The sequence below is a fragment of the Orcinus orca genome, chromosome 8 (genome assembly GCF_937001465.1).
Source record: "Orcinus orca chromosome 8, mOrcOrc1.1, whole genome shotgun sequence".
NCBI lineage: Eukaryota > Metazoa > Chordata > Mammalia > Artiodactyla > Delphinidae > Orcinus > Orcinus orca.
In genome coordinates this window covers 9,061,087-9,080,101 of record NC_064566.1, presented here as the reverse complement: position 1 = coordinate 9,080,101, position 19,015 = coordinate 9,061,087, and the positions used below count along the sequence as shown (strand labels likewise).

Genomic DNA, 19,015 nt, shown 5'->3' with positions numbered 1-19,015 from the left:
CAAAGGGAAAGAATACCTTAACCGTGGAGAAATCTGACAGACACCCACTTAACACTAGGAATCACCGATAATGAGACAAACTAATATTATATGTGTGGACGAAAAATTCGCCTGCCTGGTGTATCAGAAAACAAACAATGTTGCGGCCATCAAGCAATCAGCCACTATGACCGTCTCCGACGGTCTCCAAACAGGCTGCCCTCCATCAAACCATCAACCACTGCAGCCATCCCCAGCGGTGATTCAGGAGGAGATTCAGGAGGAAAAAGAACAGGATACTGGCCATAGGTAGTTAAGGAGCATATCAAAGAGCTGAGACTCTTGCATCTTCCCATACATAGAAAAGCACTAAATTAATTAACTTGAGAAGTCTGATTTTTTTTAATTAACAATAATCTTTGATGTTCCAACTACCTGGTTTTTGTTGCAAAAACACCTCTATATCCTGGCTCCTCCCTTACCTCAGAGCTATCTGACAGGCTGTCTTCCAGGTTTAAGTTTTCAGCAAGTCTGCTGAATCAAACATAATTCTCAACCTTTAGGTTGTGTATTTTTTTTTTCAGTCAACACTTACTTCCTGATGAAATGCAATGGGAAGTACACAATATCCTCTATGTAGAATTTTTCCCAGAAATGCTTAACCTACATCTATTGATGAGGAAACATATGGAAACACTCAGACAAACCCAGGCTGTGAGATATTCTTTAATTAATTAATTTAGGCTAGACTCTTCGAAGACACCAAGTCACCTAAGACAAGGTAGGGGTACTGTTCTGGATTGAAGGAGACTAAAGGGACATGACAATTAAATGCTATGCGTGATCCTTAACGGTGTCTGGATTGAGGAAACAATAAACAGCTATAAAAAATATTATCCACAGCTGAGGAAATGTGAATATGAAAACCTGAATTTTAGCTATTCCACCAATGTTAAATGTCTTAGGTGTTTTGGCTATATAGAAGCATGTACTAAGGGATAAAATCTCATCTGCAACTGACTTTCAAATGAGTCAGCAAAGACAACAATTATATATACTTGAACACACACATATATATGCAAGAGGGTAAGGAGATCAAGTATAGCCGAATGTTAAAAACTGGTAAATCCAAGTAGAGTGCGTATTTAAGGGCTCAGTGTGCTAATTTCTTAACTTTACCGAAGGTTTGAAAATGTTCAAAATATAAACTTGAGGAGGGCGGAGCACAACACTGTACCCAAACCCTCCCTCTTCCAGGAAGCCTGCACTGATTAACAGAGCAAGGAGAGAATATGCTTTTCCCCAGTTGACCACATCTCTGCACACATAGCTTCTCACTTTAATTAACCACCCCAGCCCTGGCTTCCAACAAACAGAATTTCTGAACGTTAAAAGGGAAAAATAATGTTCACTTTATAAAAATATAATCCAGCAAAGGAAGCAGAGACAACCACGGTCACTTGTCCACCCTGGTCACACAGAGGAGGTGGTAGGGCCAGTATCAAGACCATTACCTCCTCTGCTATCTCTACAGAATACCTTATTTTTGTCAGAAATGGAAAGATGGAGTGTCACTCATCGGGGAGACAGGGCCATCATGGAGGGTAGCTTCTTGTTGCCTTTGGTCAAGTAAGAGCTGTGGGTCCTGTTTCCCAATTGTCTTGTTTCCACACTCACAGCCCCTTTTCATGGCCTATCCCCATTCCTACATTTAATCACACACATCTCAGTGAGAATGCTAGGGCTTTTTTACAAACGGAGTTGACTGCTTAGGACCCCCTCTCCAATCTTTCTTTTCTACCCTCTACCTCTCAATATATCCCTCCAGGGCAGGTCACTAGGCCATTAGGGAAGAGGAATCTGGGGACAGTGAAAAGGAGCAACGCTTTCTCCAAAGTCCTCTGAAATAACCATCGAGTCCTCCTGGCTCCAGCTGAGAATCTTCTGGTGGAAGGGGTGTGACATTTAGCTCTTATCTTCAAGGTCCTCCATGTCTACATCCTGGGGGACTTTTGTCTTCTTTTTTGATTTGGGCTGTGGTTCACTAGTCTTGGCTGACTTGAGGGGGGCTTCCACTGAGCAAAGGGAAAGAGGAAGCATTAAAGAACCCAAATGAACCCAGCTGCCCCCTCACCCCAGCTTCTGTGCCCTCGCCTCACCTTCCATGGCTGCTTTCTCTTTCTGGGCAAGCCGGATCTGCTGGAGGAGTTTTCTGCGCTTCTTCCCAGACAGAGTAATGTTGGCACGTGCACTGGACCTGAAGGATTGGTACGAGCAAAAATATCTAGGTTAACCTGAACCAATACAGACCACACAGTGGTCCTGGTTACTGAAAAGGTCTTTGGATCCAAGTCAAAGAACTGTTACTTTACCTAAAACTAGTCTTAACACATACATAAAGTAACATTAATTGCTAAAATTTAGTACATAATAGAAACGTTTCCTCCTATTTTATAAATATATATAAATATATAAATACACATATATATATATATACATTTCTTTTTTTTCTGGCCATTCAACATGCAGGATCTTAGTTCCCTTGACCAGGGATCGAACCCATGCCCCCTGTATTGGAAGCGCAATTGGTCTTAACCACTGGACCGCCAGGGAAGTCCCTTATTCTTGATACTTCTAACAGCAGATGTGGTGGGTGGGGGAGGTTTCCCACATCAAGTAATTCTCCAAATTCTCAATGGACGTTGACTGGGTGTCCTACAAATTTAACTCCATTTGGACACTATCTACCAGGACATAGCAACAGATACCAAAGGTTAAGTTTTCCCCCTTCAAATGCCAATCACATATCCAGGTTGTTACCTGTACTTCTGATTGACCAGTCATAAATTGGGGTTCTCATGATCCCCTTCTCAGACTCGATAATTTGCTAGAACAGCTCACAGAACTCAGGGAAACATGTATTTGCATTTACTGATTTATTATAAAACGATACAACTCAGGAACAGTCAGATGGAAGAGAAGCAGAGGGTAAGGTATGGAAGGGGCCAGAGGTTCCATGCTCTCTCCAGGTGAGCCAGCCTCCCAGTACCTCCACCAGTTGACCAATCAGGAGCTGGTTCAAGAGGTTGTGTAGAGCTTAATCTACAGCACCCACCCACCCCCTTCCCACAGGCAGTGAGAGGGAATTAAATTTCCAATCCTCTAATCACTTCATCCTTCTGATGACCAGCCCCACGCTAAGTCACCATTTGCATAAATTTAGGTGTGCTCAAAAGGGGATCCTTATTAACAAAAAGTCACTCTTATCACTCAGGAAATTTAGCTCTGCCAGAAAGCAGAGACAAGGACCAAATATATTTATTATGCCGCTTTATAAACTAAATATTTATAATAAACAAGTCAGTGAAAGAATGGGGTGGGAACTCTGCCCCAAGACTCAGATTATATGCAAAATCTCACATGTGCCCTTGTGAAAATGCATCGAATGATTCGCCGCACACTTATGTGTGTGCTTTTAAATGTACTTATAAAAAAATCTGAGTGGGGCTTCCCTGGTGGCGCAGTGGTTCAGAGTCCGCCTGCCGATGCAGGGGACACGGGTTCGTGCCCCGGTCCGGGAAGATCCCACATGCTGCGGAGCGGCTGGGCGTCCGGAGCCTGTACTCCGCAACGGGAGAGGCCACAACGGTGAGAGGCCCGCGTACCGCAAAATAAATAAATAAATAAATAAATAATCTGTGCGAGTGAATAATGTTACTTGGGGAGGTGGGGGAGTCCACAGCTCTCCTTAGATTCTCATCAGAGTCCAAGAACCAAAGAAAGGCTGTGAGCTACAGGTACAGTGAGAGACTAGCAGAGTTTAGGCACAAACGTTCCTTGCATAAACGTGAGTACACAAGGAAAGCAAAAAGGTGTTAGCTGCTCCGGAGCTCGACAAGGAGGAGGGAAGGAGGCATGGTGGGGAGGACCAAAAGGGAGAGGGTCTGGCACTCACGCCCGCTTCTTGAGGTGGTGCCTCGTGATCAGCCCTTCGTCTATCACAGCCCCGACCACCTGGTGCTTCAGTCGCCGCTCCCGGTTCAACACCCGCCGTCGCTTGAACAGCTTCTTCTTCAGATCCTAAGGGGGAGGAAGATGCTTAATCAGAGGGGTGCCGTGCACCGCGACCCGGGACCCCGCACCCGACGACACTGGCCCATCGAGTCCATCTCGGGCGAGGGTAAAGGGCTCCAGGACGCTTGGGAAACAGGGTCAGGCTCCCACACAGTCACCGTTCGCGGCCGGTTGATCTTCCCCCCCGGAGCACCCATTGCTGCGTTGCGAAACCAGCTCAGGGTCCAGCGTTTCAGCTCTGCGCAGGGTCCGTGTGCGCCCCACCCCTCAGTCCTCCGCTAGCCAATCGCAGCTGGGAGGGGGCGGGTCCTGGTGCTATATAAAGGAGCCCGGCCGGCGCTTGGGCCTTTCCGAGGACAGCGACTGAGTGAGTGTCGGTTCTAGTGGTTTCACCGGCTGGCCGTGCGGGGTTTCTGGGTGGGGCCTGTTGACCCTCCTTTTCTTGGCGGGGATCGGGCGTGCGATCCCGGTCCGCGTAATGTACGGAGGTAGAGGGAAGGGGCTCCGGCCCCCTCGGCGTCATGTCTTCGGTACCGGCGGCTTCCATTCCGCGGGTTCTATCCTCAAGCGCCGGGACACAGGGCTCCAAGGAGCAGGGCAGAACCGAGGTTCAGCAGACTCCTCCCCGGGGTGCTCACACCTTCTCCTTTGATTTCAGGTCTGTGGAGCCGCCCCAGGAGCCGGAGCTGTCGCATCCCCTCCTCTTCCACTTCCCGTTGCAAACAATAAAAGCCGTTCGTACCGTAGTAAGTTTGTGTCCGCGTTCCTTTTCTCCGAGGCTGCAGAGTTAGGGAGGCTGTACGCGTGATTCCTCACAGCGTATTTTGCAAATCTTCCCTTGGACCTCAGGCCCCTGCCGGAGTACGGGCGACATTTTCGCAGAAGTTTCTCCGGCCGACCTTGCCGTCACCTCCGGATGGCAGCCCTGCGCCGAACCCTCCACCTGGGGAGCCTGGCGGCGGCGGCCCGTCGCGCCGTGGCGGGTAGGGAAGGTGGACAGAGGAAGGGCAAGTTGGGTTCTTTGTTACACAGGAGTCTAGTCCCTGAAATTGTGCCGCTTAAAGCCCCAGGCCATATTGGTGTGGGTTTTGTCGCGTTTTGCTAGAACTGGGCGCTGGGTGACGCAAGTCCTCCACTCGTCCACAGGCTCCCTGGCTGGTAGCTGCCTGGCGGACCGCCGCCTCTGGGATAAGCTCCCCGCCCAGCCCCGTCAGGGCAGCGCGGGCACCTTCGACTGGTTCTTTGGATACGAGGAAGCCCAGGGGCTCCTACTGCCGCTGCTGCAGGAGGCACCAGCTGCCTGTCCACCGCGGGTGTTGGACGTGGGCTGTGGCACCTCCAGCTTGTGCACGGGCCTCTACACCAAATGCCCGCACCCAGTGGGCGTGCTGGGGGTGGACTCCTCTCCTGTGGCTGTGGCCCACATGAACAGCCTCCTGGAAGGTGGCCAAGGCCAAACACCCCTGTGCCCGGGGCACCCTGCCTCACGCCTCCACTTCATGCAAGCTAATGCCCTCAACCTGCAGCCAGTGGCTTCCTCAGGCTCTTTCCATCTAGTGCTAGACAAGGGTACCTGGGATGCTCTTGCCCAGGCTGGTCTGCCTGGGGCTTACCAGCTGCTGTCAGAGTGCCTGAGGGTCCTAAGCCCTGGGGGGACCCTGATTCAGTTCTCAGATGAGGACCCTGATGTGCGGCTGCCCTGCCTGGAGCAAGGGTCCCAAGGCTGCACTGTGTCTGTGCAGGAGCTGGGCCCTTTCGGGGGCATCACCTACTTTGCTTACTTGGTTCAAGGCTCCAATTAAAGACTTAAAACCTGACCCTAGTGTTTCTGTTGGGTGAGGAGTTGGAGAAAGCTTTTGTCTTGGCAAGATGACCGGAAAATGAGGATTTGGATGCGGGCTTTCATATTTATTAGCTGTGTGCACACAGTATTGAATATTTCTGTGCCCCAGTTTACTCATCTGCAAGGTTGGAATAATACCTGGAGTTATGTGGATTCCATACAACAACAGGTGAAACACTTAGCAGTGCCAGGCACAAGATGAGTGCTGAATAAAGAAGGTACAAGTGGGTCATTCCCCATCCCAGTTAACCGAACTCCTAAAAGCACAGATAGGAATTCTTAATCCAAATTCCTTGGATATGACTTGTGTGTGACCCAGGGGCCTAACCTGTAAGCCTTCATTTTTCTCAGCTTGTAAAAGGGGAAGACTGTGAAAGGATAGGTAGAAGGGCTTCATAAACCTAGGTAAAATGTTTGAGAGTGATACCCTCAAAGCTCCTGGGAGGCAGGAAATGGGAATATTCCACAAAGTAGCTTCTGCACACATGGGAACCTGATGCCGAGTCCCAGAGAGGACAGGGATTGGGGGCTTCCTGACAATCTGTCTCCTCTGGAATCCAGTAGGCATCTTGATCTACCTGTTCCTGCCCCCAGCTGAGTTCTGGGTTAAAGGTTCTTAAGGGAGATTTGGGGTCCAGTGAGCTCCAAGTCCAGCCTGGGGGGTGGGAGGGAGGGAGTTAGAGCCCATTAACAGTGAAAAATATACCTGATATATTACTGGATTTTTTTTTAAGATAAAACAAATGCATGTAATTTTTGCTTATAAAAATAATACAGCAATTATAATGAAGAGCCTAACTTAACAGCTTCAGTTTCCTCATGAGGGAGAAAGTATCCTTCCTCACTGGGTCCTGAAAAATATATGTAAAAGTGTTCAGCACAGTGCCTGGCATATAGTAAAAGTAGCTTCTGCAACAGTATATAGACATGAAGAAAAATCTGGAGGAGAAGGCATCCAAAATGTTAATCTCTGGGTAGTCGGATTTGGGGTGATTTTATTCTTTCCCCCATGACAAAAATATCTTAAAGTATTAAAAATACATATTAAAAGGTGTCACCTATCTGACATCACAACTGCCTTTTAAAGTTCATCAACTTTGCCAACCACCTTGACTTTTTTTTTTTTGTGGTACGTGAGTCTCTCACTGTTGTGGCCTCTCCCGTTGCGGAGCACAGGCTCCGGACACGCAGGCTCAGAGGCCATGGCTCACGGGCCCAGCTGCTCTGCGGCATGTGGGATCTTCCCGGCCCGGGGCACGAACCTGTGTCCCCTGCATAGGCAGGCGGACCCTCAACCACTGCACCACCAGGGAAGCCCCACCTTGACTTTTATCTCCCACCTCTACATTTTTCTTCACTGTGTTTACTGAGCACCTACTGTGTGCTGCTTAATGCAAGAGACACAACTAAGTTGTCCTGCTTAGACCATCCCATTCACAACAGCCTCATTTGAACCAGCCACCTCCCTCACCTGGTTCTTCACTTTGGTCCTGGAAGACCTCAACCTCCTCTTCCTCATCATCAGTGAGCAGCTGCAGCTCCTTGTGTGGCCACCGGAGCTCCCCACTCTCTTCACTCCCTTCAGCCTCAGCGGCTTCCACCGCGATGGAGGGGAGGCGGGTCTTTTGACAGACAACCTGGATGGGCACAGCAGGGGGCTTGGGCCAAATTAGAATGAGCCAACAGCAAGACACAAGGTGGGGAAGTACTAACCTGAACATCCTGGTGACCTTCAACCTGGCCAATTTCTCCTCTGTCGTCCCAGAGAGGGTTGGTGAGTCTAGGACTTTCCGGTTGCTGGGAGGAGCCTGGGCTATCTCTAGGCCAAGGCCCATCCTCGCTGCTCCCTGGCACAAGGGCCATGGGTGCTGATTCTTGGAGTGCAGGGTGGTTGAACTCAGTAGAGTATCCCTGCCCAGAGCACCCCACAGACTGTTCCTCTAATCTGCTTTGGCGCCTGGCCCCTTAATCACTTCTGAGGAGAAGAGGCTGACATGCAAGGAGATTATGGGCCTTTCAGGGGAGGGGACAATCCCAAGAGGTGGGATAGGAGCTTTATTTCTACTCACTCCCTGGTGACACTGGGAAAGGCGTTAGTAGGAGTTAACGAGGGCATCTGGATTAAAGCCCTGTGAGTGAAGAGCTTTGATAACAAACTTGGAATTTTCTGGTTCTTACTGGGTCTCCCTCATTGACATGTTTCTTTGTATCTTATTTAATGAATATTTTTATGGTGTATGCTATTTGCCAGGAACTGTTTTAAATGCTTTTCATATAAACTTATTTAATTATCCTAAAACTATGAGATAAATACTGTTATTAGCCTCATTTTCCGATGCAGAAACCGAGAAACAAAGAACTTAAACGATTTGCCCGGGGTCACACAACTAAGAGGTGTTTTCTTCTCCAAACTAGAATTCGGTATGTTACACAAAATCCATGGTTTAAAAAAAAAAAAAAAGGTTATATACCGTGAAGAGAAAGGTAACGTTTACTTTCAACAAGTAAAATAAAAAGAAAACATAAATATACCCTTCCCCCCACCCGGTACACTTGGCTTTGAGTTTTTGTTCAGGAGTTGAAGGGATTGAAGGCAGTCAATAGATTGATGTTTATAAGTATCTGAATGTCCTTACGTACTGTATTGGAAAAGCACAGAGCACAGCCTTGACCCTCTATTGATCAGGACATTCCGGAGCTGGGCAATTGTAAAACTCACAGCAACAATGCAGACACTTACACTCCCCTTAGCAATCCTCCTCGGGATTTCATGACAAGGGGCCCCACGCTCGGCCCTGGGTGCCAACACCTCTTGACGTGGTCAACCTCCTCAGCTAAACCTAGTCTTAACACCCAGGCGCTCTAGCTTCGAAACGTTTCTCTGGCCGGGCCCTCTCTAGCCCGGCCCCGTCTCTATGGTTTCCTGTGTGAGGCGTTCTAGCCTGCGCAGATTGAGACGTCGCGGCGGCCTTGCTAGGCTACTGGAGGCTCCGGAGTGCGTCTCGCTGGTCGCGCGGTCGGCCATGGAGACCCTGCGCAAAGCGTTGATCGTGGGCGCAGTGCTGGGCGTGGGGGCTGGCGTGGGCACCGCGCTCTTTGTCCTCGTGACCCCGGGAGAGCAGCAGAAGCAGGCGATGCTAAAGGTGTGAGCAGCTGGGAGGCCGAGATGGGGCGAGCGGGCGGAGAACCGCAGGCTGGTAGCCCGGACTACGAACCTCCCTTTCTGCCCGCAGGAGATGCCGGAGCAGGACCCGCAGCGCAGGGACGAGGTGGCCGGGACCAAAGAGCTACTTCTGGCCACTCTGCAGGAGGCCGTGGCCACGCAAGAGAACGTCGCCTGGAGAAAGAACTGGATGAGTGGCGGCGGCGGGAAGTCAGCCTGAGGCCAGACCTGCCCCCGTGCGCGCCGGGACCTCCGCTGCAGCGCAGGAGCCCGAGCCGGCCTTACTCCTCTGTGGGCCGGCGGGGAGTCCAGACACGCGCAGACCTCTTCGGGACCTGGGAAGCTGCCGCCGGGTGAGCACGTTCCCCCCCAAACCCTGCACTGACTGTGTTTTAACGTCCACGTCTTGGGCCAGGGCATCGGATGTGGCTAACTGAAGGAACCAATAAATCATGTTCCTCCATCCAGAGAGTGAGCACTGCGGTTGGACGCCCATGAAAGCCTAGAGTGTTATGGGGGTCAGTGCTGCGGGCGAGCTTGAGTGCAGCTCCCGCCTGCCCCGCCCTTCATGTGACACTGAAGCCCTATAGGCAGAGCGACCACGTTTTCAAAACACACGTCAGGTCACGTGGTTTGCGTGAGTGTACTTTCGGGGATAACCAAGTGATGTTCTTGAAATCGTTATCCTGGAAACTCTTGTGCAGTAAATACGCATAGAGGACACTCTGGGTGCCTGTCCTTCGAATGAGGTTGGAGAGGGGCTTCTAGCAATTAACATGTGCCATAATGCCTTCTGTGACCTTAATTCGTGGTAGGAGCGGTAAAAGGGGTGTGCTTTGAGTCAGATCTTGTTTCAACTCCTCCATGTTTTTAACCTCTGAGCCTTAGTCCTGTTCCATAAAAGGTGATAATGGGGACTTTCCTGGTGGTCCAGTGGCTAAGACTCTGTGCTCCCAATGCAGGGGGCCCTGGTTCGATCCCTGGTCAGGGAACTAGATCCCAGGTACTGCAACAAGAGTTCGCATGCCGCAACTAAGAGATCCCACATGTTGCAACGAAGATCCAGAGTGCTGCAACTAAGACCTGGTGCGGATAAATACATAAATAAATAAATGGTGACAATTATCTTGAGAGTTGTAAAAAGGTGAACTTAGGAATGTAAAGTGCAGTGCCAGGCACAGGGCAGCCTCTCACTAAATGCACTGGGGTTTTCCTCCCACAAGGTTTTCACTGTAGTGGCTTTCAATTTCTGAATCCGTCACAGGATCCATTGGCGATGCCACTGATGGGATGAGATAAAGCTATCAGTGGGGTGGCCGCCCTACAGCGAAGTCAACCATTTCACTCCTTTTGTCTATTTTATGTCCCGTGGTTCCAAACAAGATTGCAATGGATGGGGGATGGGGGGGCTGCTTGTATTAAATAAAGCCGGAACACACTAAATAAAGCTTGGTAACACTGAGGTGTAAACCCAGATATGAGCATTGGTGCAGTTTTCAGCTACTAGATGGTGAAGTCGTAAGCTGAGCACATTTGTCATGTGCGACCTTTACAGTTTACTTGTGGCCTCTTTCCTAGTCGGGGTATGAGAGGAGGGAGGTCAGCAGCTGTCTGAGGGAGCACGAGGATGAGGTGAGCAGCAGCAGCGCAAGGGGAGCTCGGCAGTTCAGAGCCTGAGCCCTAGAGTCACACTCCCCAGAGATGTGTCCAGGTTCTGCTACTTGCTAGCTCTGTCAGTTTGGACAAGTCATGTGCTTTGGCGTCCCAATCTCTAAAATGGGATCATTGTACCTACAGCTAGATAATACTGCCTTCATATCTCAGTTAATACATACAAAGCACTTAAAACTGCGTGGTATATATTAAGTACTCATGCTTCTTAGTGCAGAAGAGATGCAGTTGTGAAGGTCACACTATGGCTCCTCTCACTGTGAATGGCCACTTTTTTTTTTTTTTCTTCGGTACGCGGGCCTCTCACTGTTGTGGCCTCTCCCGTTGCGGAGCACAGGCTCCGGACGCACAGGCTCAGCGGCCATGTCTCACGGGCCCAGCCGCTCCGCGGCATGTGGCATCTTCCCGGACCGGGCCACGAACCCGTGTCCCCTGCATCGGCAGGCGGACTCTCAACCACTGCGCCACCAGGGAAGCCCGAATGGCCACATTTTAAAAACTACCCTTCTAGTAGCTAATACTTAATTGGGGACTTACCAGGTGCCAGGCACGGTGCCAAAGCACCTTACGTCAGCATTACGTAAGCCCCCACAACCCCAATTAACAGGCACTATTATCCCTGTTTACTAAAGAAGAAACTAGGCTTAATTAAAGAAGTCAAGGCACATAGCTACTAAGGATTTCAGGCTTAGGTACTGCCTTACCCATAGGAGCAAAAGATGCTATCCAACGTACACCCCACACTCCAGCACCTCTCCCCTTCAACCTCCCAAGCAACTCATCAGACCCAGAGATTAGAAACAAGTCTCCCGTGGAAATTTAAGAGGAAGCATAGGGTCTGTTCTAAAAGCCTTCCTTTTGTCCCTCCCGGCCATTCAGGAAGGAGTCAGTCGCATACACAACTCAGAGGGTCTATTTATTAGGAAGGTAATGTCAGTGCTTTATCAAAGATGGAGAGGTCAGAGAAGGGTGGTGGGATAAAGGCCTCTCAGCCGGGACATTTCTTGGCCACAATGAGGACAGCAGAAGGCACAAGTCCTGAAGATGGAACAAAACAGGTTTGAACCAAAAGATCTGCTTTTTGCCCACCCTCCCCGGCCCCCCCAAATTCCTGGCCTCACACTATCTCCACAAAGTCCCTTCTTTGCATCCCTTCCTTTCTCGGGCATGTCCCCTATCCCCCTCCTGGTTTCAGGTCCCACGTGTCATACCCAGCTCCTGCAGAGGCCGCTCCATGTCAGCCTCTGAGAAGGCCCGCCGGGGGAAGCCACTAAGCAACTGCACAGGATCCTGGCCCCCTCCTAGCTCCTCCCCACGGTGGAGCTCCACATAGAGCCTCACAGCTGCCAGCTGTTCCCGTGCCCGGAATGTCTGGGTCAGTGAGCTCCCATCTGGCAGCCTGACCTGGAAGGCAAGACAGAAATACAGAATTGTGAGTGTCAAAACTGAGTGAAGTGCCCCGGTAAGGAAAAGGAAAAGAGCAAAGTTGGCTTCTCCTTCCTCTTAGAGAGACTGAAGCAGCATAATTACTATTTAAAGCAGCTAATGAACAAGCACTTAGGCTTGGCTTTACTGAACACTGAAGAGAGACTCCTAGCTCCCTCACAATTTAAGGAAAACAAAGACAAGATTACACAAAATATCTGGATAGGTACCACAGCGTGCAAATAGCTGTATAATAAGCCAAAGGAAAATACGGTGAACAAGTAAGAAGTTAACTGCTGAATATGAAAGAGAGAGAGATTTATGTAAGACTAGGGCAAGTAAAATTTGATATCTTTCCTAAGAGCAGAGGAGGTAGGATTTCAAAAGTCATTTACAAAGATGGGAAAGGTTTGGCAAAGGGAACATAACTGAAAAAAGCTCTGGGCTGGGCTGGGTGCCTTACAAGCCAACAAAGGGTCCCAGGAGCAAGACAGGAATCAGAATCAGTACCTGTATGCGACACTGGTCATACTCTCGCTTCGTGGGAGGCTCCTTGCCGGGAGAGGAGGGAACGGGGCCTGGCTCTGTTGTTGGTGGGCATGGCTGAGAACCCCCATGACCACCATACTGGAGGACAAAGTTAAACAATCAGGCACTAAGCCCAACCCTTCCCTCTGAAGCTAGAAAAGGGGATTTACTAGTCCCCCTACTTCATGACCCTCAGTATGTACCCAATCACCTACCTTCTTGGCTCTCTCTGCTTTGTCCCTTTCGATCTTTTCTCGGACTCTTTGTCTGGAATGCAGACAGAACGAAAGTAGGTCAGACACTGACAAAGCAAATCTTGATTCCTTTCTCATCTCTTGGCCAACACCCCCAGCACCCAGACCTGGCTGCTAACTCTTCAGCCTTTTCCCTCCTCCGCTCCTCAGCAGCCCGGCGCATCTCATCTTCCTGTAGCCGCTGTCGGGCAGCTGACAACTCTTGCCCTTGTCTCCTGCGCTGCCGTTCCCGTTCCAGTGCCTCCCGCTCCTCTCTTTCTTCACGCTCCCGCTGCTTTTGGGCCACCAGCTCCAACATCCTGTATTGCAGAGAGGAAAGAGTTCAAGAGAAATGGACATAAATTGGGACAGTGTGTTTATTAACAAGGGATTCAGAAAACAGAATCCGGGAACACAGGCCCAAACACCTCTGGGGAGAGGTGGAGGAGGAGCCTCAGAAATGGGAGCTTGTTCTTCATACCTCTTAGTCTGTTCCTGTCTTTCCTCTTCAGTCAAAACGGGTTTGCTTTCTCCCACAACAGACTCAGGTCCTACAAACAAGCAATCAGTATTATCACGCGTTCATCCTCCTCCTCAGGCCCTCCTGAATAATCACAGTGGGTCCCTCGATCAGGACTTTCAGGGCCACCTTGCTCAGTGGGTGTGGGTTCCCGTCCCAGGATATGTCCAAGGGGGGTCGCTAGTGGCTCGTCCACGTCTGGGTCGTCTTCATGCTCCATCAACCTGGCAGGGAAAGTCGGGAGGGAGGTTAATGTTCAGGCTGCCCCTCGTAGGAGTCCCCAGCCACCTGCTACCCGGTCTGAGCGCTCACCAGTCCATCGCAGCCTCGATGCCCTGGTTCCCTGTGAGGGCCAGAGCCTTCTCCCTGGGGGCAGAAACACCGTGAATAGCGCCCACGAGCCATGGCGATGGTCAGGCTGGGGCGTAGAGCCTGAGGCCAGGCTGGGGTAAAGGCCCGGACAGGTCGGCGACCCCCGCGGACGGGTGTTAGGGGGTCCCTTACGCGCGTCCCCTGGGGAAGCCCATCTCGATGAGACTCTCCAGAGCCGTCAGCTCCGCCATGACGCCGCCACCGCCGCTTCCGCGGGGACCTGGAAGGGACGAGAAGGCCGGAGAGGGTCAACGCGGGGCGTCCCCCGCCGGCGCGGAAACCCGCCCCCTACGGCCCCAACCGGACGCTCGCTCACTCACTGGCTCCAGACCGGCCCTGGACACCGACGAGAAGAAAGCCTAGAGGAAGCGGAAGTGCCCGAATCTGTTTGGGTCACGTGGAGGCGGACGTGGACGGGTGCCGCAGAGAGCCAGAAAACACAGGCCTGGCCCGGTTGCCAGGACCTGGCGCTGAGGGGACAGGCGGGGCGTAGGAGTAGCGGCCCGGGAGGCAGCTCACACTCCCCCGCCCAAGCCCGGGTGCCCCGCAGCGGTGTAGAAGGGCGATGCCGCCCTGAAACCCTTGGGCGAATCAAGACAGCTCTCGATATGGCCCCTTAGCGCAACCGGTTGGAAAATTATTTAGCAGTGTTTATCAGGAGCCATAGAAATGTGCGCACCCTTTGACCTGCTCATCCTGTCCGGCAATTGAGCTATCCTCCGCGCTACTGCCAAAGGGATCTTTGCAAAACACAATAACTGATCCTTTCATCAGCTCCCTGATTAAGATTTCTCCATGACACCTCAGTCACCGAGGACGAAACTTAAATGCTGGTAGTCTGGCTTCCTCCTACCCTTTCTTTTGTTAATGTCCCATCTGTAAAGTGAGGATAACAATAGCACCAACCTTAGGTGTCTGGCAAGACTACACTGTGTAAATGTTGGTAGTTGGTGCGGGGTTCATCTCTCACCACTTGAGGGTAACTTGTGCAGATTGCAAAACTCTCCCTCCTCCCGGCCTTTGCACATACCCGTCCCTCTGTGTCTGGGATGTCCTGCCTTTTCTGTGGGCTTGGTTAACTCCCAGTCGTTTTTTCGGACTGGACCCTGGGTTTGCTTTCTTTTTTTTCTTTCCTTTTTTTTTTTTTTTGGCCGCACGCATGTGGGATCTTACGTCCCCAGGGATCAAACCTGCGCCCCCTGCTGTGGAAGCGCGGAATCTTAACCACTGGACCACCAGGGAAGTCCCTGGGTGTGCTTTCCAAGGGAAGCCTGCCTTGACCACCCCCTCTCCATCTCCCAGCCCCGGTATTTACTCCATTAGCATTTGTCCCCGTAGTGTGTAGTCTTGTTGATTACTTAGCCCGCCGCCACTACCTAGGCTGTTAGGTCCCTTAAGTTAAAGCTCACTTTAAATGTTTTTTAGGAGGCAGAATAATAATAAGTTGCTGATATTGATAATATATGCACTAGAGAATTTTATATGGTTAATTCATATTTAATCATCACAAAAATCCATATGATGTAGATACTATTATTAGTCACAGGAAACAGACACAGAAAGATGAGATAATTTACCGAAGGTCGCAGAGCTAGGATTCAAACCCATGCAGTGTGCGTGCTGGAACTGCTAGGCTGTGCTGCCTCTCTGCGGTGGAATGATCATCAGCTATGGAGTTGGGCAACTTGTATCGAGAAGTCCTAACTCACCTCCTTATTTGTACTGAATAGCTTCAAACCATTTAGAACCTCAAACTTCTCATCTGTGAAAAGGTGACACCATCTCTTAGAACGACTGTGATAGAGATTAAGTACGAAAGCATGTAAAGCGTGTCTTTAATATTAAGACAGTAGGGAAGAAAAAGTACGGGGGAAAAAAAACAACAAAAAAGTGAGGTAGTAGGCCCTCATTATTTGTAAATGAATAAATGCTGAGAAATACAGGAATCAGATTAAAAAGACAAAGTATTCATGGCAATGTGGTGAGTGTATTCAAAATAACAAATGTGTTCTAAATTTATTCTAGAGTTCCAATAATAGAAGAATGATTAAATTGTATAGTACTACTTCTCTCACCTACTTCCAAGTAAGTACCCTATGGAAGTACACAAACATGTGAGGATACACAAACAAACAAGGATGTCCATAGCAAACGCTGAAGACAAATGTTCTAACAAAGAGCCAAGGCTCTTGCCAGTTAAGGAGCATCCTCCAGTGGAAAGTTATGCCTTTCACATAACTAAGGAGGCTGTGATTTACCAACAGGGAACATTGGCCATAATATATTGAATGAAAAAAATATATTTGCATTGCTTAGAGAAAAATTTGCTCTGCTACAGGCAATTACCTCTTGAGGAGGAGGGGAACTTTCATTTTATCCTCTTCAGTACTGAAATTTGTATGTGTTACTTTTATAATTTGAGAAAAGGTTATAAGATCAGTAAAAGTGAGGAATAAACTGTTTAGCAACTTCGACTTTTCTACATCCAGTTAATTTAAAAACTCGAAAGTATGTATACTACTCCGAAAAATCGGTGTGTGGACGAGGAACTGAAAAGGATCATGAAAATTGAAAATGTTTTCCTTTTACATCTCCTTTAATGTTGTTACAGTGAATATACAATAAACACAAATGCGGGAGGGGGAATCCTTTGCTATTATTGTATTATTATTATTATAATTTTACTAGCAAAACCGCAAGCTTGTCTCAGACAGCAGCTTGGGCAGTCCTTCTCTTCTCCACCCCATGTCAGTCATTTATTTCCACCCGCCTCAGACACAGGTAGATTCTAACTCAGTGCGCATCCTCACTATCTAAACAAAAAGGCAGAAGGAGAAGGAGTGGTCTCTAGCCCCAAACTCCCATACCGCAGCAGCTTATTCTCAAAACCCCACGGAAGCCACCCATAGTGGCAGGGCCCTTTTGAGGCTGTACGACAGAAGTAGACTAACCGTAGCCAACGGGCCGAATCTGGCCAGGGCCTGACTTGTAAGGCCCAAGAGCTAAGAATGATGTTTACATTTTTAAATGGTTACATGGTTGTGTAAGAACTACATGATATCTTCGATTTTATCCCCTGGAACCACAAAGCCTAAATTATTCTGGTCCCTTAAGAAAAAATTTGCTGACCTTCTCTACTCCTAAACCTAAGCTCGGGGCAGAGTGGAAAGTCTGGGGCCTGAACCGACTCAGTGGGGGCCCAGCGCCCGGCCTTCCATCCCGCCGTCTGTCGGGGGCCGCCACCTCCCCCGGAGCGGCGCCGGGCTTAGCTTGGCCGGAGAGGCCCCCGGGCGGCCTCAGAGTCCCGCGCCGCTTGGGCGGCCTCGGCGGGGGCAGCCCCAGCGCTCGCGCAGGCAGAAGTGCCAGACCAGGGCGGAGCAGCTGAGCAGGGCCAGCGCCGAGCCCACGCCCACGGCCCCATGCAGCAGCGTGAGTGGCCTCGGCAGCACAGTCAGCCGGCCGCAGGGCCCGAAGGCGGGGCCGCCCGCGCCGTCGAGGCCCTCGGCCCCGGGCACGCTGCTCTCCCCGGCCGCGTTGGCGGCCACCACGCAGACGACGTATGCGACCCCGGGCTTCAGGCCCTTCAGCTCCGCTCGGCGGACCGTCGAGTTGAGGGGAGGCCCCTTCTGCGGAGCCCCGGCGCCTTCCCAAAGCAGCAGCCAGTACTGGTGGACCGGGGAGAAGGGGGCGCACCAGTGCACCACGGCGCGGCCCGCCTCAGCCTCCATGCGCACTTCCCCCAGGCGTGGCGGGTCGGGCGGCTGTGTGGCGCTGGAGAGGCCAGGGCACAGGCACGTCGTCGGGCCGGCCCTCTGCAGCTCCTGGCAGGGCACCTGCAGGTGGCGGCAGCGGTCGTAGTCGCAGGGGACAGCCGGCAGAGGTGTCTCATCTTGCTCCTCTTCTTCCGCGTCTCCCGCCAAGGGCTGCGCTCTGGGAACCAAGGAGAAGGTGACAGCCAGGAGCCACAGAAGGCGGGGATTTCCCGGCATGGGGTCTGGAAGGGAAGGAGGGGGAAGGGTGAAGGCCGGCCAGCCCTCACACCTTGCAGGCCCCCCTCCCTCAACAAAAGCTCTAGAGACAGGGAAACACGACCGAACGGGGACCGAGAGGAGAACAGGAAAGAGGTGGAAATGAGACGGTACACCCCTTTGTCATCCAACTTCTGAACAGCCTATGTGCTTGGTTTTGGGCGAAAAAGAATAAAATGGCGTCTGACCCGACAGAGAGAAGTGTGCGACCAGCAATGCGTGAAGCACGAGAAACAGTTAATGAATAAACTGAGTGCTGAGGGGAGAACAGGAGTAAATGATTTATGCAGTCTGGGGAAGGAAGGTGGGATAGTTCACAGCTGCCACCCAGAGAAACCATCTAAGTAAAATAAGTATCAATCAGTCAGTGACACATGCAGAAACCCAGAAAGGAGATGGAACTGAGAAAGGAGAAGAGATGGGACACAGAGGCCCTGGAACCCTCCCTCCCCACCTATCAGTCCTTGTCCCTGCCTGCCCCCCACCTCCCTGGCTCACAAGCAGCGCCTTACCAGCGGGTAGGCCTTGATGCAGTGAGTAGCAGGCCGGGGGTCCTAAGAGGTCCCCAGGAGCACAGGCTGCGCAGTCAGGTTTTCTCAGTGTCTTCAATTTCAATTCTGTCTTGGCTCAAAGCTTTTATACCCCTCAACTGTGATGTCACCACCTGGCCCCCCTTCCCCTGCCCCCCTCCCCAGTGAGTGCCAAGAAGAGGGCTGGTCCCTTCAGAGGGCCTGAGTCACGGGGCCAGGGGTGGGGGAAGCCACATGCAGCGGTTTCAGCTGGAGGCCAGGATGCCTGGGTTCTGAAAGAGCAGTGGAATGTGGAAAGCAGCCAGGAGCTGAGAATCCAAAGGCTGAAGTCATGTGAGGGGGTGAGGAGGGGAACACAAAGGACGGGGCCACCTGGCTGGTATCAGAGAGAAAAACAGCTGTGGACAGCATGGGGCCTGGGCTACAAAATGCTGTTTCAGTAAAAAATCATACCACATTCATGGCAGTCATTTCCTGTCTTCTGCCTCCCAATGGACTGAGGAAGGGAGGGGTACGGAGGCCAGAATGATGTATCCCAGCTTTCCAGACCCGCCCTATGCTATCCCCCTCCCCAGAGGGAGATGAGAGTCACATGGATGGAGTGGGCAGGTTTTCGCTCCTTGGACGTCCTAGGCTGATGAATGGAAAC

The 19,015-nt window shown here is 51.0% G+C and overlaps 5 protein-coding genes and 1 non-coding gene across 9 annotated transcripts; 3 read left to right on the top strand and 3 right to left on the bottom strand.

Annotated features, from left to right (window-relative positions):
* Window positions 1-689: 689 nt before the first annotated feature.
* On the bottom strand, window positions 690-8,643 carry LOC105748689 (uncharacterized protein C11orf98). 3 transcript variants are annotated; one of them, XM_049713394.1, is made up of 7 exons: window positions 7,610-8,455; window positions 7,368-7,533; window positions 6,324-6,551; window positions 3,935-4,059; window positions 2,139-2,236; window positions 1,100-2,054; window positions 690-860 (listed from the first exon to the last, which is right to left on the bottom strand). In XM_049713394.1, the coding sequence occupies exons 1-6, from the start codon at window positions 7,757-7,759 to the stop codon at window positions 2,024-2,026; spliced, it is 798 nt and encodes a 265-aa protein (XP_049569351.1). In that variant the 5' UTR covers window positions 7,760-8,455; the 3' UTR covers window positions 690-860; window positions 1,100-2,023. The 3 variants fall into 3 exon arrangements, with proteins under 3 accessions (XP_049569351.1, XP_012393227.1, XP_049569350.1); XM_012537773.3 differs by lacking the exons at window positions 6,324-6,551; window positions 7,368-7,533; window positions 7,610-8,455 and adding an exon at window positions 4,212-4,345; XM_049713393.1 differs by lacking the exons at window positions 690-860; window positions 1,100-2,054 and having other exon boundaries at window positions 2,135-2,236; window positions 7,368-8,643.
* CSKMT (citrate synthase lysine methyltransferase) lies at window positions 4,385-5,861 on the top strand. 2 transcript variants are annotated; one of them, XM_049713395.1, is made up of 4 exons: window positions 4,385-4,420; window positions 4,712-4,799; window positions 4,903-5,036; window positions 5,200-5,861. In XM_049713395.1, the coding sequence occupies exons 3-4, from the start codon at window positions 4,970-4,972 to the stop codon at window positions 5,853-5,855; spliced, it is 723 nt and encodes a 240-aa protein (XP_049569352.1). In that variant the 5' UTR covers window positions 4,385-4,420; window positions 4,712-4,799; window positions 4,903-4,969; the 3' UTR covers window positions 5,856-5,861. The 2 variants fall into 2 exon arrangements, with proteins under 2 accessions (XP_049569352.1, XP_033270607.1); XM_033414716.2 differs by having other exon boundaries at window positions 4,417-4,799.
* LOC117199075 (small nucleolar RNA SNORA57) lies at window positions 4,486-4,634 on the top strand. Its single transcript, XR_004480269.1, has one exon. It is a non-coding gene; the product is annotated as a small nucleolar RNA SNORA57 (small nucleolar RNA).
* Window positions 8,644-8,698: 55 nt separating the features above from the next.
* LOC101281377 (ubiquinol-cytochrome-c reductase complex assembly factor 3) lies at window positions 8,699-9,522 on the top strand. The gene is made up of 2 exons (XM_004264221.4): window positions 8,699-9,039; window positions 9,130-9,522. Exons 1-2 carry the CDS (start codon window positions 8,812-8,814, stop codon window positions 9,277-9,279), a joined length of 378 nt encoding a protein of 125 aa, XP_004264269.2. The 5' UTR covers window positions 8,699-8,811; the 3' UTR covers window positions 9,280-9,522.
* Window positions 9,523-11,627: 2,105 nt separating this feature from the next.
* Window positions 11,628-14,198, bottom strand: UBXN1 (UBX domain protein 1). The gene is made up of 10 exons (XM_012537441.3): window positions 14,129-14,198; window positions 13,941-14,028; window positions 13,749-13,802; window positions 13,566-13,660; window positions 13,398-13,467; window positions 13,045-13,236; window positions 12,899-12,950; window positions 12,666-12,782; window positions 11,942-12,134; window positions 11,628-11,768 (listed from the first exon to the last, which is right to left on the bottom strand). Exons 2-10 carry the CDS (start codon window positions 13,997-13,999, stop codon window positions 11,719-11,721), a joined length of 882 nt encoding a protein of 293 aa, XP_012392895.1. The 5' UTR covers window positions 14,000-14,028; window positions 14,129-14,198; the 3' UTR covers window positions 11,628-11,718.
* Window positions 14,199-16,385: 2,187 nt separating this feature from the next.
* On the bottom strand, window positions 16,386-19,013 carry LRRN4CL (LRRN4 C-terminal like). The gene is made up of 2 exons (XM_004264223.4): window positions 18,349-19,013; window positions 16,386-17,802 (listed from the first exon to the last, which is right to left on the bottom strand). Exon 2 carries the CDS (start codon window positions 17,795-17,797, stop codon window positions 17,105-17,107), a length of 693 nt encoding a protein of 230 aa, XP_004264271.2. The 5' UTR covers window positions 17,798-17,802; window positions 18,349-19,013; the 3' UTR covers window positions 16,386-17,104.
* Between the last annotated feature and the right edge of the window lie 2 nt (window positions 19,014-19,015).

Bases quoted from the DNA above. Each gene is read 5' to 3' on its own strand.
- CSKMT (XM_049713395.1), top strand. From the start codon at position 4,970: ATGGCAGCCCTGCGCCGAACCCTCCACCTGGGGAGCCTGGCGGCGGCG. The intron at 5,037-5,199 runs GTAGGGAAGGTG...ACTCGTCCACAG, and splicing joins GGCCCGTCGCGCCGTGGCGG to GCTCCCTGGCTGGTAGCTGC.
- LOC105748689 (XM_049713393.1), bottom strand. From the start codon at position 7,731: ATGGGCCTTGGCCTAGAGATAGCCCAGGCTCCTCCCAGCAACCGGAAA. The intron at 4,060-6,323 runs GTATCACTCTCA...CCTCCCCCTTAG, and splicing joins GCCTCCCAGGAGCTTTGAGG to GATCTGAAGAAGAAGCTGTT. The intron at 2,237-3,934 runs GTGAGTGCCAGA...CCAATCCTTCAG, and splicing joins CACCACCTCAAGAAGCGGGC to GTCCAGTGCACGTGCCAACA.
- LOC101281377 (XM_004264221.4), top strand. From the start codon at position 8,812: ATGGTTTCCTGTGTGAGGCGTTCTAGCCTGCGCAGATTGAGACGTCGC. The intron at 9,040-9,129 runs GTGTGAGCAGCT...TTCTGCCCGCAG, and splicing joins AGAAGCAGGCGATGCTAAAG to GAGATGCCGGAGCAGGACCC.
- UBXN1 (XM_012537441.3), bottom strand. From the start codon at position 13,999: ATGGCGGAGCTGACGGCTCTGGAGAGTCTCATCGAGATGGGCTTCCCC. The intron at 13,803-13,940 runs GTAAGGGACCCC...TTCTGCCCCCAG, and splicing joins GGCTTCCCCAGGGGACGCGC to GGAGAAGGCTCTGGCCCTCA. The intron at 13,237-13,397 runs GTATGAAGAACA...TCTGCAATACAG, and splicing joins AGACAGGAACAGACTAAGAG to GATGTTGGAGCTGGTGGCCC.
- LRRN4CL (XM_004264223.4), bottom strand. From the start codon at position 17,797: ATGCCGGGAAATCCCCGCCTTCTGTGGCTCCTGGCTGTCACCTTCTCC.